Raw genomic sequence first — 22,542 nt, forward strand, 5'->3', positions numbered from 1 at the left:
GGGGGGAGATGACTTGGAGGACAGTTCCTGGTGTTTGACCCGAGCGAGGCGTGTTAGCTCGCGCTGAGCTGAGGGAGGTGTGAGGGCTGTGGTGGAGGCGAGCTTTTGAGGGGAAGTTGAGTCCGTTTGGCCAAGTTCAGTGGGAGCTGCTCTGTTGGACCCGTGTGTAGGACTGGCAGGGGGCGAGTAGACTTTGGAATCTGGAGTTAAATGGCATCACCCAGGGAGAGAGGGCCAGCCCCAGGGCACCAAGCGTGGGGCACCTGCACCCTGTAGAGAGGAAGCCACAGGGAGCTGGAAAATGGGACAGGGAAGATCAGGCTGATGGAATAAGTCACAGCTGAGCGGCACCAGTGGCCGTGCAGGAGCCATCAGACGGGCAGTCCTGGGGTCTGGAGCAGCTGGAGGCAGCTTCCCAGGGTGAGGCTGGAGTGGCAGAGGGAAGGAGCAGGCATTGGGGCCGGGCGGCGGGGATAGTAAGCTCAGGGCACGCCCGAAGCCCAGGGGCTCCTTGGGGGAGTGGAGCAGGCTCCAAACTGAGCCATTGGCCGTGGTCCCACAGGGCAGTGCTCCCACTCCAGGCTGTGAGGGGCCCGGGCTTGCCCGTGTGCCTGCAAGCGTGGGTGCCTGAAGCTGGAGGAAATTCCCTTGCATAATGTCCAAATGCAAGAATCTTGCATTCAACTAATTTATCTGGGCTTGTTTCACTGTGAGGAAGGGTTCTGAGTGAATATAATCCAGTAACTTGCTTCCTACTCACCTGGACTGAGCACCCTCCTGGGGTTTAGAGGCATCATTCTGGGAAGCTCTATCCTGGGCAGTGCGCTCTTGTTGACAGAGGCTCTTGTTGGCGGAGGCTTTTAGGGGCTCAGGTGCTGTACTGTGTAGACGGCACTGGGAGGCAAGACAGGCTCCAGCAGCAGTCTAGGGGCCCGGTTTAGGGTGGGGCAGTGACAGGGCATTGAGAAAAGGATTCGAGGGCTCTAGCACTGGTGACTGGGGGCTTGATTAGGACTTTTGATTGCAGCGGGGGAAGCTGAGTCTGGGGAGGCGGGAGCAGGAGGTGAGGCCCCAGCCGCGGTGCAGTCCCCGGCCTCCTTCCTCTCTGACCTTCTCTCTCTCTCCAGGTCCTTCTTAGACCCCGAGTCCTCTCTCTTTTTGCTGATGCTCTCTACGGTTCCCTTCACATCCACCCCAACCATAGCTACAACAGTTCATTACTGGCGCCCCCACATCCTCGAGCTGAGCAGTAATTTGGGTTCATCTCAGGAAAACCCATGGGAGCTGGAAAGGCGAGGGTCAGCTTTGAGGTTGATGCTTCTAGAAGCAGGCTTGTTCCCCATGCTGCTGGGGAACGGAGCCAGGTCAGTCACGCTCAGGCTTCCCCTGAGCGGCCGCTGCCGTGTCTCTCCCAGTCTTGCTGGAACGAGTACCTGACGACTCGAATTGAGCAGAACCTTGTGCTGCACTGCACCTGCCCCATCGCCGACTGCCCTGCCCAGCCCACGGGAGCCTTCATCCGTTCCATCGTCTCCTCGCCCGAAGTCATCTCCAAGGTAGCCCCTCCTTGGGGGGCTCGAGCACACAGACGCCAGGAGCAGCTGATGCCAGGGTGCGGGGGGGCCTGGAGGTGTGAGACCCCGAGAGCGAGGCCCTCACCGGGTGGCTCCTGTGTCTCCCCAGTACGAGAAAGCCCTCCTGCGTGGCTACGTGGAGAGCTGCTCCAACCTGACGTGGTGCACCAACCCCCAGGGCTGCGACCGCATCCTGTGCCGCCAGGGCCTGGGCTGTGGAACCACTTGCTCCAAGTGTGGCTGGGCCTCCTGCTTCAACTGCAGCTTCCCTGAGGTGGTGCCCACTCCTCCCCGCCACACCCGCTTGGCCCCATCCCCACCCCCAACCCCCACGCAGGGGCTCGGCTGCATCCTCACTGCCCCTCCCACCCCAGGCCCACTACCCTGCCAGCTGTGGCCACATGTCTCAGTGGGTGGATGACGGCGGCTACTACGATGGCATGAGTGTAGAGGCCCAGAGCAAGCATCTGGCCAAGCTCATCTCCAAGCGCTGTCCCAGCTGCCAGGCTCCCATTGAGAAGAACGAGGGGTGTCTGCAGTAAGAAGGGGGTACTGTGGGCACCGGAGAGGTGGGAGGTGGGTGTGGTGGGGGGAGGCTTACCAGAGAGCTCAGCAATCGAGGGCCATCATGCAGTCACCCTCTGGAACCATTCCTGGATCTGAGTGTCCTTCCCCCCCTTTTCAGTCTTCGCTCTGGGCGGCATTGCCGAAGCCAGGGCTGGGCAGGAGGGACCAGTAAGGTTGAGACTGTGAGGACAGGGGAGGGGCTGGGGTGTCTGAGTGGGAATGCCAGGCCCTTGGCATTCCTGGCGTGGCCCTGGCCAGAGGCAGGAACCCCTGACCAGCTAGCTTCCTCCATAGCATGACTTGTGCCAAATGCAACCATGGATTCTGCTGGCGCTGCCTCAAGTCCTGGAAGCCAAATCACAAAGACTATTACAACTGCTCCGCCATGGTAAGGGGCCGGGGGCGGACAAGGCCCGGGGCAGTCATGAGGGGATGCTGCTGCCCGGCCCTGGGCCAAGAGAGCAGTGTGGGGAGCAGCCGAGCAGCTGTTGGGACGAGGACTCAGTGGGGACAAGATAGAAGCCACCTGGGCCTACAGGTGCTGGGAGTTCTGTCCTGGGGATCTGCGTGCTGGGACCTTCAGCCCTGGGTCAGCCGTCTCACTCCCAGGGAGCTCAGGGAGGCTGGGAGGAGGGGGTGTTGTGTTGGGCACTCGCAGAAGGCACCAGAGTGGAGCCAGGACTGAGCTGGAGCCTGGCTCACTGAGCAGTCAGTGTGTCCTGACCTCGGCGCCCGCATCTGTAAAAGGGGATGATGATCTCCGAGTTCTGAGACTCAGATGAAGAACTGTGGGTAAGGGGTCAGAAGGCCTCCGTGCATGGTGGCTGGCCTGCTTCCCAGCCCCACCCTGTCCTGCCCAGCACCCACCAGGCCCCTCACCATGTCTTCACCAGGTAAGCAAAGCAGCTCGCCAGGAGAAGCGGTTCCAGGACTATAATGAGAGGTGTACTTTCCATCACCAGGCCCGGGTGAGCGGGGAGGGGCCGGAGGCCTGGGCTGGATGGTGGGCAGGGGCCCGAGTGGGGCGTGTGCTCTTCTGACTGGGGGATCCCGCCTCCCCCACAGGAGTTTGCTGTGAACTTGCGGAACCGCGTGTCTGCCATCCACGAGGTGCCCCCACCCAAATGCTTCACCTTCCTCAGCGACGCCTGCCGGGGTCTGGAGCAGGCTCGAAAGGTGGCGGGTGGGGGTGCTCCCAGGCCTGGGCGGAGGGAAGGAGGGGGCGGCGGGCGGGTGGCAGCCTCAGCCTAACGGGGCCGGGCTCCCCAGGTGCTGGCCTATGCCTGCGTGTACAGCTTCTACAACCAGGACACGGAGCACGTGGACGTGGTGGAGCAGCAGACGGAGACCCTGGAGCTGCACACCAACGCCCTGCAGATCCTCCTTGGTGAGGCCCTCTCCCCCAGCACCCCTGGACCTGAACATGAAGGTGGGTGACCCAGCCCCCAGCTGCCCACCTCCACTCTGGCCCCTCATGCTTCCTGTTCTTTGTAGCCATCCTGCTCTCGGCCTTTTAAGGTTCAGATTATAAGTATAAAGTACACAGCTCCTCGCCTGACCTTTGTTTGAGTACAGCCTGTCCCCACCACTAGACTGGGAGCCCTGGTCGATCAGGGAGGGCCAGGGCCGCAGGAGGCATCCAGGATGAGTCTGTTGGGAAGGGAGGGAGCCCTGGTGCTCTGCCCCCTCTGCAGAGGAGACGCTGCTGCGCTGCAGGGACCTGGCCTCATCGCTGCGCCTGCTGCGGGCTGAGCACCTCAACACGGGCCTGGAGCTGCTGCGGCGGATCCAGGAGAGGATGCTCGCCATCCTGCAGCACTCCACCCAGGTAGCCGCCTCTCCCCCGCCCCTGCAGCCTCCTGCCCTGGGGGTCCCGAAGGAAGGAGGGCAAGTGGGTGTTAGGAGACTGGGCGTGCGCGGCTCCCAAGCCAGCCTGCCCTTTAACCACCAGGCTGGCATTCCCTACAGGGTGAAGGAATCAGCCCAGATTGAGGGTGTTAGGTCAGGTGGTTGACTCCCCAGAATCATCTGGGGAATTTTTCCAGGAGATACTTCCCAGATGTGGATTCAGAATCCTAGGAGTCGGGGCTGGGGGATTGGGATCCAGCAGAGTAAGGGATCTCTGAGGTTCTCTCAGCTCTAAGACACTGCTGTTAAGTCTAAATTAGGAGTTCTGCCCTCAGGGAGCTTACACACTGGTAAGTAACTCACGCAGGAAAGGCACGAACATACACGTAAGCCCGGGGGTGGTGCTTCACCAGCATCTCCTGGGTCCCTGGAGCCCACCTCGAGTCAGTCCACAGGGGCAGTGCTTGGTGGGGAGCTGTGCTGAGCGGGGGAGGCGGCGGGAGCAGCCTGGCTGGGGCTCAGCGCCTCGCAGGCCCTCAGGGAACGCTGGCTGAAGGAATGCTGGGCACAGAGGCACAGCACCCCCTCCCCTCCTGCTGCCACATCCCCGTGTCCTTGCCAGGACTTCAGGGTTGGCCTCCAGAGTCCATCGCTAGAGGCCCGGGAGGTGAAAGGATCCAACGTTCCCGGCAGTCAGTGAGTGCGGGGGCCGGGGGGCCAGACATGGAGGGGGGACGCCGAGTGGCCTGCGGGGCTGAGCCTGGCCCTCTCCTAGGCCACAGGGCTCCTCGGGGCTGGAGGGGGATGAGGAAGAGGAAGACGACGAGGAGGATGACGTGCCCGAGTGGCAGCAGGATGAGTTTGAGGAGGAGCTGGACAATGACAGCTTCTCCTATGATGAGGAGTCTGAAAACCTGGACCGAGAGACTTTCTTCTTCGGCGACGAGGAAGAAGATGATGAGGCCTATGACTGAGGGGCAGGGGGCAGGAAGGATGCAGGGGGAGTCTCTGCTAGGTGGGGAGGCCAGGGTGTTCCCGGGGACCAGAGCCCCGGCGCCCTTTCCCCATCTCCGGGGGGCCTTCTGTTTACTCAATAAACTTTTTTCATATATTCTCTGGAAGCAGGCTGGCCGGTGTCCACGAAGGGCCGATTCAACCCCCCCCTCCCTCCCCCTCCCCCGGCACACTCCTGCTCCTTTACGGTTCTCTTCAGATGTCTAGACTTTGCCACCCTCAGAGAAAGCCCACAGCAGACCCCGGGACTGATCCCGATAACGAGGAGCGTCCACGTGGAACAGGGCCAGGGGCCCCATGTCAGAGACTCAGAGACGGGCAGGAAGGGCTGCCCCCTTGACTCACTTCCTCCAAAGGCTTGAATGTTCCAGGCGGGAGCTTGAGGGCATTAGGAAGTATTACTGAGGACACCCCCTGCCCGCAATACAAACAACCGTAAACATACCTTTGAACTTGGTCCTGGGACTAAGAGGCAAGAATCACACTGGAGCAGAGTGTGGGGTCAGAGGAATTTAATAACCTGGACTTCAGTCAAGTGGGTGGATTTGGGGAGGAGGCCACCTGCCTGGGAGGATCAGCCTCAAAGTACCGATCCAGCACGGCCTCCACCTCTGCCTCATCGTAGTCCCACACCTGGAACCTCGAGCCCTCGGCAGCTCCCCGGATCATCGCTGAGAGCACTGGGAAGGGCAGAGGGAGATGAAGGTGGCTCCCCCACCCAGCTTCCCCGCCCCCGCCCCGGGGTGAACAAGTACTCAGAGTGCACCAAGGAAGCAGAGGCCAGGTCCTCAGAGACCTGGGGGAGCAAGGGGTGTCCATCCAGGGCAGAGAGGGCTCACCTCGGCCAGACTGCGGGCGGAACAGGCACAGGACTGGTTTGTTGAGGGCTATAGCCCGGCCCAGCTCGTAGCCGACACCCAGAGAGGGCTGGGTCACTTCTGCCACAACCACTGGGAAGAAAGAGGGGACCAAGGCTCACCCTCGGGCCGGGAAGGGAGCCATGGCAGAGTCTGGCTGTGGTGAGGAGGGAGCTCTGGGGAGTCTCTGCCAGGTGGGGAGGCCAGGGTGTTCCCGGGGACCTGACACCCCAGGGGAGTTAGGAGGGCCACTCACCATCTGCCTGCTGCAGCCAGGCCAGGTCCCGCTCATGGATGGCTCTGTCATCCGCAGCAGCCTCCTCTCCTGTGGTTGAGGCAGAGCTGGTCAGGGGCCTGCCCCGCCCTGCTCCTCAAGCACTCCCCTCGGCCCTTGGCAACCCAGGATCCCCCTGCTCAGGGAAGGCGGGAAGACGTGACAGATGACAGCCAGGGGCCCACCCAACACGAGGGCTCTGTGAAAACAGGGAGGGTATGGAACAGCCCACAAGAAAAACGCAGTCCTGTGCAAGGTGGGACGTGTGGTCAGGGCCAGAGGAGTGGTCCAGGCAAGGGGAAGCAGGAACTCACTGCGGGTCAGGCATCAGAGGGGACAGGAGGGGAACGGGCATCCCAGGTGCGGGGAGGGCAGGCAGCAGCCAGAGACTGGCCGCCCAAGGCACCTAGAGCCTCAGAGGCTCTTCAGCTTTGGGAGGCATGAGAATCTAGCTGAGAACTTGCTCAAACGACCAAGACTCAGGGGGGCCCCGAGCCCAGGCTGCTTCCTGAGCCTTCCAGCTGATTCTCATCACACCCCACAAAGTCGGAGAACCAGCGCCTGAAGGCCAAGTGTAACCAGCAGCAGCAGCAGGTGGCCTGAAGGCAGGCAGGAGAGGTGCTGGGGGCACAGGGCAAGGATCCCAGTGCTCCAGCTTGAGTCAGTGTCATCCCCGAGGCGCAGAGCAGGCTCCCAGCCACCAAGTCAGAGCAGAATCCTGGAGAGCTTGCTACAGATGGCCTTGGAGGCTTTATCCCAGAATCTGCCTTTTCAACAAGCTCCCTCACATGATGGCTGAGCTCAGTGAAGGTGGAGAACCACCAGGCAGGGGTGGACAGGCCCTGAAACCAAGGAACCTTAAGCCTCAGGGTCCCTGGCTGGCACAGCCCCTTCCCAAAGACCTAGCAATTTTTATTATTTTTTTTAAGGGCTGCATGTGCAGTATTTGGAAGTTCTAGGGCTTGCTGTCAAATTGGAGTTGCATCCAGCGGCCTATGCAATAGCCACAGCAACACCAGTTCCTAGCAGTGTCTGCAACCTACACCACAGCTCACAGCAACACCAGATCCTTAACCCACTGAGGCAGGCCAGGGGTTGAATCCACATCTTCATGGGTAGCAGCTGGGTTGGTTATCACTGAATCACAACAGGAACTCCAAAGCCCTTACCATTTTGTGATTTTCTCTTTTAAAGAGGTATTGGGGTGGGGGTGGGGATTCTCTGGGGGCTCAGTTGAATGAAGATCCCACGTTGTGAGTGCGCTGTGTGGCACAGTGAGTTAGGAATCCGACTGCAGCAGCTCAGGTCTCTGTGGAGGTGCAGGTTTGCTTCCTGGCCCAGTGTAGTGGGTTAAAGGATCCTGCATTGCTGCAGCTCTCCCCAGTAGGATTCAATCCCTGGCCTGAGAATTTCCATATGCTGCAGGTGCGGACAAAAATAAAAGGTTTCTCAGGACTGCATTAGGTCGCACAAACCTAAATCTGCCCCTAAATGGGGCAAGGGAAACACTTAAGGTTTTCTGAGAAGTACAAGAATTCTGGCGCCATTTCCTAAGTAGAAAGCTGTCCAGAAACCAAGCCAACCCAGCAGAACGAGCAGGATGCATTAGTAACAGCCCAATCAGGGGGCCTGGGAGGGACGGTGGTCTCAGGAACAGGGGTCCCCGGGTCTGAGGGAGGGCTGATACCTCCACGCCAAAGAGGGGTAAAGGCAGGTGAGCTTCGTTCTCTATAGGAGGGATGTGCAGCCAGGCGAGGCCCACTCCCATTCAGCTGCTCCCTACAAACGCGTCTGGAAAGAGCCCAAGAAAGTTCTCCAAAAAGGAACCAAAGGGGAGACTAACTGCATGGGAGGAGTGGGCTCACAGGGCCGGTGCATTGCGACGTACACGCCATCTGACCCCGGGCCCTTTCCTTCTCGGGCAGGGGCGCTGCCGGAAGCACTCAGCAGGAGGGGGGCCAACGCCCGGACCCGACACCGCCGGCGCCCTCCCCTTGGCCCGCGCCCGGCGGTCTCACCGCGCGCGCTCAGCTCGGCTGCGGCCACGTGTTCCGTAAGCACAGCCCCAAAGCGCCGCAGCCGCGACACGATCCGCCCGTACAGTGCCTGGTCCTCGCGTCCTCCACGGATGCTCCCGCAGAAATACAAGGCCCGACGAGCCGGTTGGGGCTTCTGCCCGGGCCCCGGGAGATCCCCACCCTTCAGCGCTCCAACCACTGGTGTCGCCTCTGCGGCCATCACGCTGCCCTGTGCCCCCTCCCCCTCACGTGACCAGGCCCAGCCCCGCCCCCGGCTCGGCTGGGGTCTGTGAGTGACCACACCTTTGAAACGAAGGCGCGCTAGGCAGACACAGCTGGGAGCTCACCTACTCCCGGTACTTCTTTAACTTGTCCAAGCGGGAGGAAAGGTCCTCCCATCTCACCCACTGCTCCTGGCAGCCCTCCACCCCAGGAAAGCCCGTTTCTGCCGATGGCGACTCATTCCTCTCAACTGTTCACCCCCCACCGTCCCGACCTGGAAGACATTCTTGACTCTTCATCAAACCCTACGTCCTACCCGACCACAGCTTCCAGCGGCGCTCCTCTCCAGTCATAGACTCACATGCACACCTGTTAGGAACCAGCCTTGGATCCTGGTAAATTGGCCCCTGACGCAGAAAAGCCAATTTACTGCCACCTCGTGGTGGTGAAGGGAAGTGGAGCCATCATGCACCGCGCTAAGCAGGACCTCAAAACATGAAAAACCCCACCCTGGGGTTAAGGAAAACATTTTTAAAGGCCAGGTGAGGGGGGCGGGGGACGCCCCAGGGTGTAGGATCAGCTCTTGAGTAATTGCCTGATTGGCCAAGGCGAGGTAGGCAACAGGGCGGGGTGCCCCAGGAGTTAACATCGTCAATCCTTAGGAGCCAGACGCTGGGGGTGGGGGGGCGTTACCTGCTCAGGATCATCAAGTAGTCAATTTCTTCCACGTGCTGGTGGTTTAGAATCTGTAAAACAACGCAGGAAACGCGCAGCAGATACGATTATCCAGCGAGGAGCTAAATCAGAGCCTATGGGTATGGGGAGAGGCCTGTCCAGGGAAGACCCCCTCTGGGTCCTGCCTGGTCACACACCCACCACCTCCACTCAGCCACCCTCCTCCAAGCCTCCACTCCCTCTCTCAGCAGCGTCCTCACAGGCTCCCCACTTTCCTGCTACACAGTCTGGTCTCCTGCAGGGTGACCCTGGGAACACTCATTGCTTAGGCCTTGACCCTCCTCAGCCAAACTCTCCAAGGGCTCCCATCTCACGTGGGGTCACACCCAACCCCCCACAGGGGCCCATCAGCCCCACAGGCTCTGGTGACCCTCTCACTTCTCTCGTCCCAGGGCCATTAGCTCACTGACTTCTCTGCAGCCACTCTGCCTTCCTGGCTGTTCCTCAGGCAAGCTGGTCGTGCTCTTGTCTCCGATCCTTTGCCTCTGCTGTGCCCTGCAGCCTTTTGTTCCTCAGAGCTCCCTGGTCACATGCTCACCTCCTCCAAGGCTGTTCAGGTCATCTTCCCTGACCCCCTTCTTCCAGAGGGCAGTCCCCCACCCCACCCCCTCCTCTGCCTTGTCCTTTCTCCTCCCCTGTACCAAATTGTTTATTATTATTATTTTGGCTGTGCTCCTGAAATGCACAAGTTCCCGGGCCAGGGATCCAACCCAAGCCACAGCAAGTACCCACGCTGCTGCAGTGACAATGCCAGATCCTTAAGCCGCTGGGCACGAGGGGACGCTTAATAAATTAATTTTGTTCTATGTCTTTCTATACTCGGTAGAATCTAAGCCCCCAGGAGGGCAGGGATTTTCATCTGTTTGTTCACTGCTGTATCCTCAGCTTTCAGAACTGTGCCTGGCATGTAGGAAACACTTATCACCTATGTCCTGAATGAATGAGTGGGTGCAGAGAGAAGCGGCTTTTGAAGGCACCTTCTAATCTGCTCAAGCAAGGTCTTGGGGGAGACACACCATGGCTCGCTGCTCATCACGATGATTCCCCCTCATTTTGTGGTGAAAATGAAACAAATTTAGAACCAGACGTTCAAGTGGAACAAGAGAGCACGCAGTGCAAAGGAAGCCTGAGAGCCCAGTTCCATATTCCAGAGGAGCCTCCGTCCGTGGTGTCTCATGAATTCTTCCTGATTAACTGTGAAGTACCAAAACTGTGAGGTGACAGAGCAAACACAGTAACAACTTTTAAAAATGCAAAGACACACAGAGAAGGCAAGGAGGCCTTAGACCATCTCTGTCCTCTGATGGGCCCAGCTCCAAAGACGGGGACCAAGGGGCAAACGTGTGTGTGCTCAGCTGTGCACCAGGGCCCCGGGCACCTTCTCACTCCCAGTCACACGTGCATCCTTAGGAGGCCCCTCAGGTGCCAGGCTCCCTCGATGGGCAACCCCCCCTCCCGCCATCACACCTTCCTCTGGTTCTTGCCACAGTGAGGATCTCACCTGCACAGATAAACATGGAGCATCTTGTTTCTCACTCTGAGACCTTAAAAAACAAAAAGCCAGCTTCCATGTCCTTAGGGCCCACACTTCCAACGGGGCTTCCCCTTCTTTCTGCGTTAGGATGAAGGAGAAGGAGGAAAAAGCATATTTTGTCTATCTCCAGATGGGACACAAGGGCCCGTGTTTGGTTCTGTGACCACAGTTGAGTTGGATGTGGATGCAGAGCCAGTCATGGCTGGCAGCTCAAATCCTCTGCTCAAGGCAGAGAGGCCTGAGTTGGGCGGGGCACCAAGTGATGGGATGGGGGTGGTGCGAGGATAGTAAGTGGACTGGTGTATTTTTATTTTTTATTTATTTTTTTGTCTTTTTGCCATTTCTTGGGCCGCTCTCGTGGCATATGGAGGTTCCCAGGCTAGGGGTTCAATTGGAGCTGTGGCCACCGGCCTACGCCACAGCCACAGCAACGCGGGATCCGAGTTGCATCTGGGACTTTTCACCACAGCTCACGGAAACACCAGATCCTTATCCCACAGAGCAAGGCCAGGGATCGAACCGCAACCTCATGTTTCCTAGTCGGATTTGTTAACCACTGCGCCACGACGGGAACTCCCTGGTGTATTAAATTTATATGCTAGTAGAGAGAGCAGAAGACTACATATTGTATGATTGCATTTACATCAAATGTCCAGAAAAGGCATATTTAGAGATACAGAAAACAGACTAGTGGAAGGCTGAGGGGAGTAGAAACTGATTACAGAGCCCCAAGGAAAATTTTCAGGGTAGGAACATATTCTAGAACCTAACTGTAGTGATGATTGCGCAACTCTACAATTTACAACTTATTATTAAATTGTACCCTTACAACTGGCAAATTTTATTGATATGTATATTATTTCTCATGAAGCTTTTTTTTTAGGGCCACACCTGTGGCATATGGAGATTCCCAGGCTAGGGGTCAAATTGGAGCTACAGCTGCTGGCCTACACGACAGTCACAGCAACATCAGATCCGAGCCGCATCTGTGACCTATGCCACAGCTCACGGCAACGCTGGATCCTTAACCCACTGAGCGAGGCCAGGGATCGAACCTGCAACTCCATGGTTCCTAGTCAGATTCGTTAACCACTGAGCCACGATGGGAACTCCCTTACTCATTTTTTACATGCCTTTTAAGCCTCTTTTAATCTATTGCTTTGGGGATTTTTTTTTTTTTTTTTTTTTTGGCCTTGCCTGCAACATGGGGAAATTTCTCTTTTTTTTTTTTTTTCTTAAAGTATAGTTGATTTGCAATGTTTCTTCAAGTTCTGTTGTACAGCAAAGTGACCCAATCACCATATGGAATTTCTGGGGCCAGGGATTGAACCCTTGCTATAGCAGTGACCCAAGCCACAGCAGTGACAATGCCAGATCTTTTTTTTTAATTAATTAATTTTTTGCTCTTTAGGGCTGCACCCACTGCATATAGAAGTTCCCAGGCTAGGGGTGAATTGGAGCTACAGCTGCCGACCTCGGCAAGAGCCACAGCAACAGCAGATCTGAGCCTTGTCTGTGACCTACACCGCAGCTCAGAGCAAAGCTAGATCCTTAACCCACTGAACGAGGCCATGGATTGAACCCACATCCTCACAGATACCTGTTGGGTTCATTACTGTTGAGCCCCAACAGGAACTCTGCCTGATCTTTAACCCACTGAGCCATCAGGGAACTCCTGGGGATACATTTTTTTTAAAGCTTGTTTTTTATGAAACACTCAGTGGGCCTGAAAGGAGCTACAAAGAGGAGTGAAGAAGAGTCTGAGAACTGAGCCTCTGGTTGGCTTGGGCAGGGCCAGAGTTAGGTCAAGAACAGAGGTCCAATCAATGTCATTTAGGGATGCGGGAAGGGTGGAGAGATTCAGAGAAAGCAGAAATCCAGCACGTGGAGGACCTTCCAGTTTATCCTCGCACTGCCCTCGGCACCCAGGTCAGACATCCCCTCCAGGCAAGAAAGAGTGTCGGGACCAGATTCACCCTCCCCTGTATTTTGTTTGGTTGGTTGGTTTTCACAGGTGACTTTCCTTTCTCAGATACCTCAGATACGGTGTGGAGGAAACGGGGCTGAGCATCTCTGCCCTAACAGACACGATACTCACCTGACTCGGGTACTTTCTTAGTCTCGTTTCCTCCCCATTCCAGTTGCTGGTGACATCCTTTAGGAGGCCAATTTTTTGAAAGTGGGAAATATCTGGAGTTCTAGTCCTTTTCTGTGTTAGGCACCTGTAGAGGCCAAAAAAAAAAAAAAAAAATTCGGTCTTAGTACTCTATTTTGCGTTTTCTTATAACTATGAATTTTTAAATTTCTAACAAAATATAGCAAGTATGAGAAAAGTATGGAGAAGAGTATATCAAATATCTTTGTATCTGCCACCCAGTTTCATCAAAATTTTTATTATATTTATTTCAGATCCACATATATTTATTATACACATATTTCAAGTATATATAATGTGCTACCTATTGTGTATATAATAGATATGTGTATATATAATATTGATATGTATGTATAATAGATATCTGTGTATAACAGATAATATCAAAAACATATATATAATGTTGTAGATAGTATTTATATATAATAATCTGTACACACATATACATTAGCTTTCTAATGTATAGTTTCATTTTTCAAATCTTCTAATATCCTTACTATTTTTTTCCCATTTGATTTATCAATTACTGAGGTAATTTTGTTAAGATTGCCCTTTGACAGTAGATTTTTAATTTTTTACTTATAATTTTAACTATTTTTACTTTGTATTCTGAGACTAGTAGATGAGTGCAAGTTCAGAGTTGTTCTATGTTCTTGGTGGTATACTTTTTGTCCTTAATGTAATGACCCACTTTTTTCCCTAATAAATTCTTTTGGGCTCATATTTTTATGGTTTTTGTTTCAACCTTTCTGTATTCCAACTGTGTTCTTAGTAAGCAGCTTATACGTGCATTTTTAAAAAGCCAATCCTCTATTATTCAATGAATTTCATCCATTTATATTTATTATGATTACTTACATGTTTGGAAGCATTCCTATTATCCTCTTTCCTGCTATAAAGTTACTATGCCTTCCCCTTGCTTCTTTTTTTCCTTTGTCATGCATTCTCTTATGTCAAATTTTTAAAACTTACATACATTTTATTAGTTTCAAAGTTAAAATAAAATGATATGATACATGTGTGTATTTTGAAATGATCTCCACAATAGTTAACATCCATGACCAGACATAGTCACAGTTTTGGGGTGTGTGCCAAGAACTCTTAAGAGCTACTTAGCATCTTTCAAATATACAATAGAGTATTGTAAACTATAGTCACCATCCCCAGGACTTAATTACCTTGTTAATAGAAATATGTAACTAAGACACCTACGGTCAATTAATCTTCGGAGTTCCCGTCGTGGCGCAGTGGTTAACGAATCCGACTAGGAACCATGAGGTTGCGGGTTCGGTCCCTGCCCTCGCTCAGTGGGTTAACGATCCGGCATTGCCGTGAGCTGTGGTGTAGGTTGCAGACGCGGCTTGGATCCCACGTTGCTGTGGCTTTGGCATAGGCCAGTGGCTACAGCTCCGATTCAACCCCTAGCCTGGGAACCTCCATATGCCGTGGGAGCAGCCCAAGAAATAGCAAAAAGACAAAAAAAAAAAAAAAAATCTTCAACAAAGGAGGCAAGAATATAAAATGAGAAAAAGACAGTCTTTTCAGCAAGTGATGCTGGGAAAACTGGACAGCCGCATGTAAATCAAGACACTGGGGGAACACACCATCACACTATGCACGAAAATCAACTCAAAATGGCTTAAAGACTTAAATGTAAGACTAGACACCATCAAACTCCTAGGAGAGAACATAGGCAAAACATTCTCTGATATCAACCGTACAAATGTTTTTTCTTAGGTCAGTCTCTCAAGGCAACAGAAATAAAAGCAAAAATAAACCAATGGGACCTAATCAAATTGACAAGCTTTTGCACAGCTTTTGGGGTTTAAAAAAAAACCCGAAAGATAACCTACAGAATGGGAGAAAATAGTTTCAAATGATGCAACCGACAAGGGCTTAATCTCTAAAATATACAAACAATTTATACAACTCAACAGCAAAAAAACCAACAACCCAATTGAAAAATCGGCAAAAGACCTGAATAGACATTTCTCCAAAGAAGATATACAGATGGCTAACAGGCACATGAAAAAAATTCTCAACATCACTAATTATTAGAGAAATGCAAATCAAAACTACTATGAGGTACCATCTCATACCTGTCAGAATGGCCATCATTAACAAGTCAACAAGTAATAAATGCTGGAGAGGGTGTGGAGAAAAGGGTACCTTCCTATACTGTTGGTGGAAATGTAAATTGGTACACACACTATGGAAAACAGTATGGAGGTACCTCAGAAAACTAAGTATAGAACTACCATATTACCCAAAAATCCCACTTTTGGGCATATACCCAGACAAAACTCTCCTTGAAAAAGATACATGCACCCATATGCTCATTGCAGCACTATTCACAATAGCCAAGACATGGAAACAACCAGCCTAAATCAACAGATGAATGGATTAAGAAGATGTAGTATATATACACAATGGAATACTACTCAGCCATAAAAAAGAAGAAAATAATGCCATTTGCGGCAACATGGATGGAACTAGAGACTCTCATACAAAGTGAAGTAAGTCAGAAAGAGAAAGACAAGCACCACATGATATCACTTATATCTGGAATCTAATATACAGCACAAATAAACTTTCCACAGCAAAGAAACACCTGGACTTAGAGGACAGACTTGGGGTTGCCAAGGGGGGAGGGCGGTGGAGAGGGGTGGACTGGGAATCTGGGGTTAATAGATGCAAACTATTGCTTTGGAATGGATAAGCAATGAGATCCTGCTATATAGCACAAGGAACTATATCTAGTCACTTGTAATGGAACACGATGGAGGATAATGTGTGAAAAAGCAAGTGTGTGTGTGTGTGTGTGTGTGTGTGTGTGTGTGTGAGACTGGATCACTTTGCTGTTCAGAAGAAAATTGACAGAACAGTGTAAACCAACTATAATGGAAAAAATAAAAATCATTTAAAAATAGAAATATGTAACTTTTGACTATCTGAACCCATTTCATCCATCCCAACTCCCCACTTCCTGCAACCAACAATCTGTTCTCTGTATCTATGAGGACTTTTTTTTTTAGAGTCCACATATAAATTATATGATATGGTATTTGTCTTTTTCTGTCTGACTTATTTCACTTAGTGTAATGCTCTCAAGATCCATCCATTTTGTTGTGACTGTCTGAATTTCCTTTTTTATGGCTGAATAATATTCCATTATATATATATCACATATGTGTGATACATATAAATATGATATATATATGTCACATTTTCTTTATTCATTCATCCATCGAGGAACACTTAGATTATTTTCAAGTCTTGACTACTGCAAATAATGCTACAATGAACACGGGTGTGTAGAGATATCTTTTTGAGATTTTATCTCCTCAGATTAAAAACCCAAATGTGGAATTTTTGGATCACATGGTAGTTCCACGTTTGATTTTTTGAGGAACTTCCAAACCGCTTTCCATAGTGGTTGCACCTGTTTACATTCCCACCAACAGGGCACAAGTTTTCCCTTTTCTCCACAACCTCACCAACACTTGCCATTTCCTGTCTTTTTGATAATACTCATCCTGACAAGTGTGAACTGGCATCTCATTGTGTTCGCTTGTTTTTGTTGTTGTTGTTTTGTCTTTAAAAAAAGGCATATGGAGTTTCCCAGGCTAGGGGTCGAATCAGAGCTGTAGCGGCCGGCCTACGCCAGAGCCACAGCAACACCAGATCCGAGCGGAGTCTGTGACCTACACCACAGCTCAGGGCAACGCCGGATCTTTAACCCACTGAGTGAGACCAGGGATAGAAACTGCGTCCTCATGGTTACTAGCCAGCTTCGTTTCCGATGAACCACAGTGGGAACTCCTCATTGTGGTTTTGATTTGCATTTCCCTGATGATTAGTGATGTTGAGCGCTTTTTCACATACTTGTTGGCTATTTATATGTCCTATTTGGAAAAACTTCTGTTCAGATCCTCTACTCTTTTTAAGCAAATTTTTTTGGCTATGCCTGCTGCATGTGGAAATTCCTGGGCTAGGGATCAAATCCTTGCCACAGAAGTGACCAGAGCTGCTGCAATGACAATGCCAGATCCAATGCCAGATCCTTAACCTTTTGTGCCACAAGGGAACTCTATCATTACTGCTATTATTATTGTTGTTGTTGGGAAGGTACTCAGTGTGCATTTGCTGAAGACAAGAAGAATGGAAGGAACGGAGCTGGGAGAGACAAAGCGCAAGGTATGTTCAGGGAATGTTGAGTAACCTAATCTGTCAGAAGGGTAGTAATTACCCCTCTGGGCCCATATCGGAAAAAATGCATCGTGTCACAGTAAAGAGTGTTCATCTTATTTGTAAGAGAAATGAGACTTTGTCAACAGATGGGAAAAAAGACCAAAGAAAGAGCGAGCCAGTTTGAGCCAGGAAGTAAGGCATATATGCGGCAAGGTGAATGTTATAGATAAGTGATGGTGTTAGAAGAAATGGGGGAGGGGCTTATAGGGGGATGGGTACAGGTGAGGGGAAATGAATTTAGAGGAAAGTAATATCGCCATGTGGAGGATGCTGTGAGAATTAGCTGAGGCTGATGGGAACAGGTGAGGAGTGACAGGGATATGCTGGGAGTGGAGAAAATAAAGTTCGATGGAGACAGGTGAGGTTTGTGGGAACAGATAGGTAAGGAGTGATGGGACCCTGCTGGGAGATGGAGTCAAATGAATGGCCAAGACCAATTAGGAGAATCTAAGAATGGAAGCAGGTCCATCAGAGAGAGGGTCCTAGAACTGCAGGAGTGGAGAAAGGAGCAGAGTAGACTGTGATGTCAGAGCAAGGGCAGTGATGTAAGAGCCGGGGCGGTGAGGCGGTGATGTCAGGGCTGGTGCTGATGCTGGCGGCGCAGTGCATTGTGGGCAGCTCCCCGCTCTGCCGCTGCCGCCGCTGTCGCTCGAGGAGGATCGGGGCCGGGCCGGACCGGGCCGGGATGGTCCCGGTCGGGAGGCCGCCGCCACCGCCGCCGCCGCCGGAGAGAGCGGGACGCCCAGCGCCGCCGCACTGAGCCGCCCTCGCCCCCGCCCCGCCCCGGCCCCGGGGGATGCGCCGCCCCGAGCCGCTGCCTCCGCCGCCGCAGCCGCAGCCGCAGCGGGCACAGAGCAGGTGAGGCGAGGCGGGGCGGGGCCGGGCCGGCGGGCCGGGTGGGGGTCGGGGAGGGGGCTCCTTCTGTGGACCCATTGGGCCTCCGGCCTGGCTCACCTCCCAGCGCAGCCTTCTCCAGCTCCCCCTCCCTGTGCCGTCTCAGTCTCCACCCCAGCTGGGACGCTGGCCTACACAGCCTGGGCCGCATCCCGAGGCCTGGAACGGCGCCCTGCCCCCAGCACACAGACCCACCCTCTTCAGCCTGTCCTCCAGGGGTTTTGCTCCTCCCTTCTCACCTCTGTCCCCATCCCCAGGGTTTCACTCTCCTGTCATTCCTGACAGCCGTTCCCAGCTGTCTCCATAACCTCTCTTGTCCTCGGTGCCTGCATTCCTCCCACCAGCCTCCTTACCTACTTCCTCAGCCCTTCAACTGTGCCCAGAAATCCTTCTCATGGTCCTGTCCCCTCATCACCTGTCATGATGAGCCCCTCACCTGTTCCATCTTATGCAACCCCCTCCTCTGATCCTGTCACCCCTTGTCCCCTGCACTCCCCTCTGCCCCCTTCCACACCTCTTAACCTGATCCCATTACTCCTCGCTCATCTCTTTCACCTCTTTTTAACTGTGCTCCCAGATTCCCTCACACACCTGGCTCACACCTTGCATAGGTGCACCTCAACACCTATATGCACGTGCTAGGATGAGCTCCCAGCCACTTGGCTATGCCCCCGCAACCCACACGCACACACACATAAGGGGCCCCCCACTCTTAAACATACACACTTGCCGACAGATATTCCTTAAACCTCCTCCCCAAGCCCTCAATAACTACACACCAAAGAGTCTTGAGGGGGCAATCAGGGAGCAGCCAGGTTCCTCGTGTTCGTGTCATCAGCCCTAGCCTGGGCTGGCTGCAGTCCTCTGAGGCAGAGAGTGGGAAGGATGCTGGGCAGGGAGAGGCAGGGAATCCTCATTCATCTTCCTGCCTCTACTCCCCCTTTTCCCACTTCGCCTGTTCCTTCCACGCTTGCCCGTCTATAGAGTGGGAGCAGGATTCACATCTTCCTCATCAATCTATAGAATCCTCCATCCCAGGGCTGGAAGGCCCACCCGAGGTCACCCTCTTTAACTCCTTACGGCTCCCCTCCCCCGTTTACTGGTTCAATTGCTTCTTCAATCTTGTCTTCAACCTGTCTCCTCCACTTTTATTCCAGAATCCCCCATCCCTACCTCTCCCTTCATCCTGCCATTGCCCCCACTGCTCTCTGAGTTCCTGATGATGCCCCGAATGTCATTTGGCAGAAGGAAAGTGGAGACCTATTTGCTATCCCCACAGTTCTGATCCTCTGAAGTTGTGTGGATGGGGTGGGGAAAGTCAGCTGAGTCATTTGACAGGAAGAGTGAGAGTATCCCTCTCCCGGAAGATCCCTTCTCCACCTGTCCCTCATGGCACACCGCGACCTGTTGAAGATCGTTTTCATGCCTTCACTACCCCACACTGCCCCTGTTCCGGGATGGCCAGACCCAGGAGCCCATGTCATCAACTAGTCCATCCCAAGGAAAGACAGGCCCGTGTCGTTCCCACCCCATCCATAGGTGTCTTAGGCACTTTCTTCCTCTCCACCTCCCCCACCATACCCAGCCCGAGTAACTTCCTTACAACTGTGATTGTGAGCCCCAGGGTCGCTGTGAGCCCCGTGCTTATCAAAAGTGTAGGGAGAAAGGAGAGAGGAAAAGATCCTGGTTCCATTCCTAGACTGGGTTGGCAGAGATCTCAAAAAGCTGTCTCTTCCGGCCCCTGCCCACACGCAAGCACATCACACACTGATAGACACAAGAACACAGAAGCCCCTGCAGCCCCAGATGTACAGACACACACAAGCACACACAGGCACAGACACACACAGGAAGACACACAAAGATGTATACGCATTCACAGAGAGGGATACACACACAGACACACTTGTGCCCACTGATATTTCCCTGGGTAAGGCTGGCTGGCATTCCCAGCCTTCATTCTTGGGACACGCTCCCTGATATCCAACTTCTACCAATCAGTATGCGACAAAGGCTGTGTTCCTTCCAGTCGGTTCCTAAGCAGACACAGAAAGGTGTGGGCAGAGGCTCTCTTACTCCTTATCCACCCAGACCCGCTGCTCCCTATCACTCCTCCTACCTTCTCATTCCATTTTCCTGCTGCCTGCCCCCCCCCAATTCAGCCTGCCTCATTTCCTCTGAGTGGTCACAGGGCTGCTGTGCCTCTAAAGCCCACATCTTGAGTCCATCACCTTATGTTCACCCCATCACTCACATCCTTGCTTCTCACCCCAAAACCGTGCCAGTGGTTTGGGCTCAGCACTGAGAATGGTTTCAGCCTCCTCACTCAGCACCATCCTCAAAGGGCAGCTCCTAATTTTCTGATGCTTATATCTCCCATGGTTGATTAGAAGTCCCTGCCACTCTGGTCTGTCTCTCCCTTGGGTCACCCCTTGGTCAGCAGTTCTTCTCTTTCACTGAGCCTCAGAGGCACAGTTCTCTGGGCACCGTGCGGCATGGGATGGTGTGAATGTGTGAGCAGAGGATAGAGTCCCTCAGGCTGGTCCTTCTTGGCTCAGGTCTCCCTGGCCCAAGCGCAGATTTCCATCTGGTGAGCACCTGGGTGAGCAAGTCCTCCCCACATTAGTTAGCATGGGTTTCTTTGGGAAACGCTTTCCTCACAGCCTGCTCACACATCATTTTCCACTCCCTTTTTCCATCACATATGTGTCCCATTGCTGGTTTTCACATCTCCAATTTGTAGTTTGTACCTACCTTCCCATGGATGGTATTTCTTCTTCTCCTCTGACCTCCACCGGGTTTTTACACAGTTCTTCCCCCAGTGACCCCTGGAGCATCTACCCAGTGGGCCAGGAAATGATGCCTGCCAGGAGAACCTGTGTTCCCCTCCTCCATATCTGCTAGGGGGTCCTGGGTCCTAGCCCGTCCCCTCACAGCCCCTTCCCACTCCCCCAGGTAGATGGCCCCCCCAGAGCAGGCCCTGCGGACACCCCTCCCTCCGGCTGGCGGATGCAGTGCCTAGCGGCCGCTCTTAAGGACGAAACCAACATGAGTGGGGGAGGGGAGCAGGCCGACATCCTGCCGGCCAACTACGTGGTCAAGGATCGCTGGAAGGTGGTGAGTGAGTGACCTGGCCGGGCGGGGGAAAGGGCGGGGGGAGGATGGGAGGAGAGACCTGTTAAATCAGGTGCCCTCTGTGTCCCTACCGTAAGAAGGAGGTGTCCCTGAGCTCATTTGCCTACGACTTGCAGGTCATTATTTTGCCTCCACTTGTGGACAATCGCTTTCTGCCGGTCCCTCTCTCCAGTCCCGCCGTCTTTCACTCCTTTCCCCGCTAGGTCACGTTGGTCGGGTCCAGACTGGAACAACTCCTGGTTGGATGTCAGAGCAGGAGCTGCAGAGCTCAGTGGGGGGAGGAGGGCGAGAGTGGGGGAGGGGGCTCTTTCTCTGCTGGACCTTGGAGAAGGGCAGTGAGCGAGCCCCTCCTCTTCCGCAGAGGACAGAAAAGCTTGGGTTCGGGGAAAGAGGCCCTGCAGGCGGCTCCTACCGCACTCGCACTCCACCTTCTCCATACACCCTCCTCCCCTCACTGCTTCCTGCGGCAGGTGCAACACTCCGAGACTCCATCTCCCAGCGTGCCTTGCTTCTCCAGCCCGGGACTTCAGGCTGCTCTGCCTGCTGGGAGTTGTAGTCCGAGCCTCCTCAGGGCTTTGGGCTTCGGAAGGGAGGGCAACACTTAAGGATGGACGCAAAGGCAGTGTAGCGTATTCTGAGTGGAACTGTAAATCAGTCCCGATCCCACCGTCCCCCTTCCTTTCTTTCTGATGCTTGAGAGCGCTATGATGTCTTCTCATGGGAGCAGGATGAAGTGATCGGCTGTGAGCTGTGGGTCTGCATAGGGTGGGAGCGGGGCTCAGCTCACCAACAGGGGAGGGGGCCGAGATTGAGAAGAGAGTGAGGCTTGGCTGCGGCCAGGTCTCCATGGCAATAACCACCCAGTGGGTAGGTCGCCTAGTGGCCCAGGGAGAGGGCAAAGATAACAGTGTTGTCAGAGATGTCTCTGGGACTGGGGAAGGCGCGTGGCGGGGGGCGGGGGGGGGGTTGTTGCTGGAGGAGCCAGATTACTGAGGGAAGGGGCTGTATATCCCAGAAAGGGATTTCCTGAGAGGGAGTGGAAAAGGATGGAAATTGAGAGAGGAGGACCCAGGGAAATACGCAAAGGAATGAGGATCTGGCAAAGTGAGGAGTGTTTCTCTAAGACCCTGTCCCCCATCCCGCTTGAGGTTCCACTCAGGACTTAGTCTCTGGCAGATTAGAGGCAGCAGGACTTTTGCAATGAAGAGATGGGAAAAAGAGAGTGTTCACACACATACTGACTTTGGGTTGGAACTTTCCAGTGCTTTTTGAGGGAGGGTGTGGGAGATGAGTGGGGGGAGAAGTGTCAGGGGTTAGGGGAGGGCAGGAGACAAGCCCTCAGTCGTGGCCAGTGTGACCCCTCTCTTTCCCTTCCTTCCCTCCCTGGTCCCTCGAGAATTAGAGAGGGTGGGGTACCAGATATTTCCCCTCAGCCAGTCCCCATGAGGGATAGATGGGGAGTGA

The 22,542-nt window shown here is 53.6% G+C and overlaps 3 protein-coding genes and 2 long non-coding RNA genes across 19 annotated transcripts in view; 3 read left to right on the top strand and 2 right to left on the bottom strand.

Moving 5' to 3' along the window:
* CUL9 (cullin 9) overlaps positions 1 to 5,110 on the top strand; it is a 39,774-nt gene extending 34,664 nt beyond the window's left edge. For all 11 annotated transcript variants that reach the window (XR_014810159.1, XR_014810152.1, XR_014810156.1 and 8 more), the window contains 10 exons: positions 1,416 to 1,556; positions 1,684 to 1,848; positions 1,949 to 2,112; positions 2,436 to 2,529; positions 3,035 to 3,109; positions 3,207 to 3,317; positions 3,411 to 3,528; positions 3,836 to 3,969; positions 4,612 to 4,685; positions 4,765 to 5,110. Coding sequence is in view for 7 of the 11 variants with exons in the window: in XM_013977952.3 (XP_013833406.2) it covers positions 1,416 to 1,556; positions 1,684 to 1,848; positions 1,949 to 2,112; positions 2,436 to 2,529; positions 3,035 to 3,109; positions 3,207 to 3,317; positions 3,411 to 3,528; positions 3,836 to 3,969; positions 4,612 to 4,685; positions 4,765 to 4,963 (1,275 nt within the window). In the remaining 4 variants the exon portion in view is untranslated. The remainder of the gene's footprint in view (positions 1 to 1,415; positions 1,557 to 1,683; positions 1,849 to 1,948; positions 2,113 to 2,435; positions 2,530 to 3,034; positions 3,110 to 3,206; positions 3,318 to 3,410; positions 3,529 to 3,835; positions 3,970 to 4,611; positions 4,686 to 4,764) is intronic.
* The window catches only part of LOC146401553 (uncharacterized), an 838,561-nt gene that overhangs the window by 307,225 nt on the left and 508,794 nt on the right, over positions 1 to 22,542 (top strand). The window lies entirely within an intron of this gene.
* DNPH1 (2'-deoxynucleoside 5'-phosphate N-hydrolase 1) lies at positions 5,501 to 9,061 on the bottom strand. Of its 3 annotated transcripts, none has more exons than XM_021098744.2 (4): positions 8,744 to 9,061; positions 6,117 to 6,185; positions 5,843 to 5,953; positions 5,501 to 5,683 (listed from the first exon to the last, which is right to left on the bottom strand). In XM_021098744.2, exons 1-4 carry the CDS (start codon positions 9,021 to 9,023, stop codon positions 5,535 to 5,537), a joined length of 609 nt encoding a protein of 202 aa, XP_020954403.1. In that variant the 5' UTR covers positions 9,024 to 9,061; the 3' UTR covers positions 5,501 to 5,534. The 3 variants fall into 3 exon arrangements, with proteins under 3 accessions (XP_020954403.1, XP_084824365.1, XP_001929323.1); XM_084968239.1 differs by having other exon boundaries at positions 8,649 to 8,786; XM_001929288.6 differs by lacking the exon at positions 8,744 to 9,061 and adding an exon at positions 8,153 to 8,390.
* Positions 10,087 to 21,534, bottom strand: LOC146401555 (uncharacterized). The gene is made up of 4 exons (XR_014810205.1): positions 21,150 to 21,534; positions 12,742 to 12,865; positions 10,611 to 10,721; positions 10,087 to 10,303 (listed from the first exon to the last, which is right to left on the bottom strand). It is a non-coding gene; the product is annotated as an uncharacterized LOC146401555 (long non-coding RNA).
* Positions 17,650 to 22,542, top strand: part of TTBK1 (tau tubulin kinase 1) — a 43,218-nt gene continuing 38,325 nt past the window's right edge. The window contains exons 1-2 of one of the 3 annotated variants that reach the window (XM_084968154.1): positions 17,650 to 17,907; positions 20,899 to 21,060. In XM_084968154.1, the coding sequence (XP_084824280.1) occupies positions 20,953 to 21,060 (108 nt within the window). In that variant the 5' untranslated portion in view covers positions 17,650 to 17,907; positions 20,899 to 20,952. The remainder of the gene's footprint in view (positions 17,908 to 20,898; positions 21,061 to 22,542) is intronic. The other 2 variants (XM_001929304.6, XM_084968153.1) reach the window with 2 other exon arrangements.

The sequence above is a fragment of the Sus scrofa genome, chromosome 7 (genome assembly GCF_054392235.1).
Source record: "Sus scrofa isolate SSC_HxYL_T2T_F1_AM1 chromosome 7, Sscrofa_HxYL_maternal_Yorkshire_Landrace_v2.0, whole genome shotgun sequence".
Taxonomy (NCBI): Eukaryota; Metazoa; Chordata; class Mammalia; order Artiodactyla; family Suidae; genus Sus; species Sus scrofa.

What these genes read in the sequence shown, in the direction of transcription:
- DNPH1 (XM_021098744.2), bottom strand. Translation starts at nt 9,023, where the DNA reads ATGTTAACTCCTGGGGCACCCCGCCCTGTTGCCTACCTCGCCTTGGCC. An exon ending in CCAAGGCTGGTTCCTAACAG is followed by an intron (nt 6,186 to 8,743) that starts GTGTGCATGTGA and finishes CCTCAACCACAG; the next exon opens with GAGAGGAGGCTGCTGCGGAT. An exon ending in CTGGCTGCAGCAGGCAGATG is followed by an intron (nt 5,954 to 6,116) that starts GTGAGTGGCCCT and finishes CTTTCTTCCCAG; the next exon opens with TGGTTGTGGCAGAAGTGACC.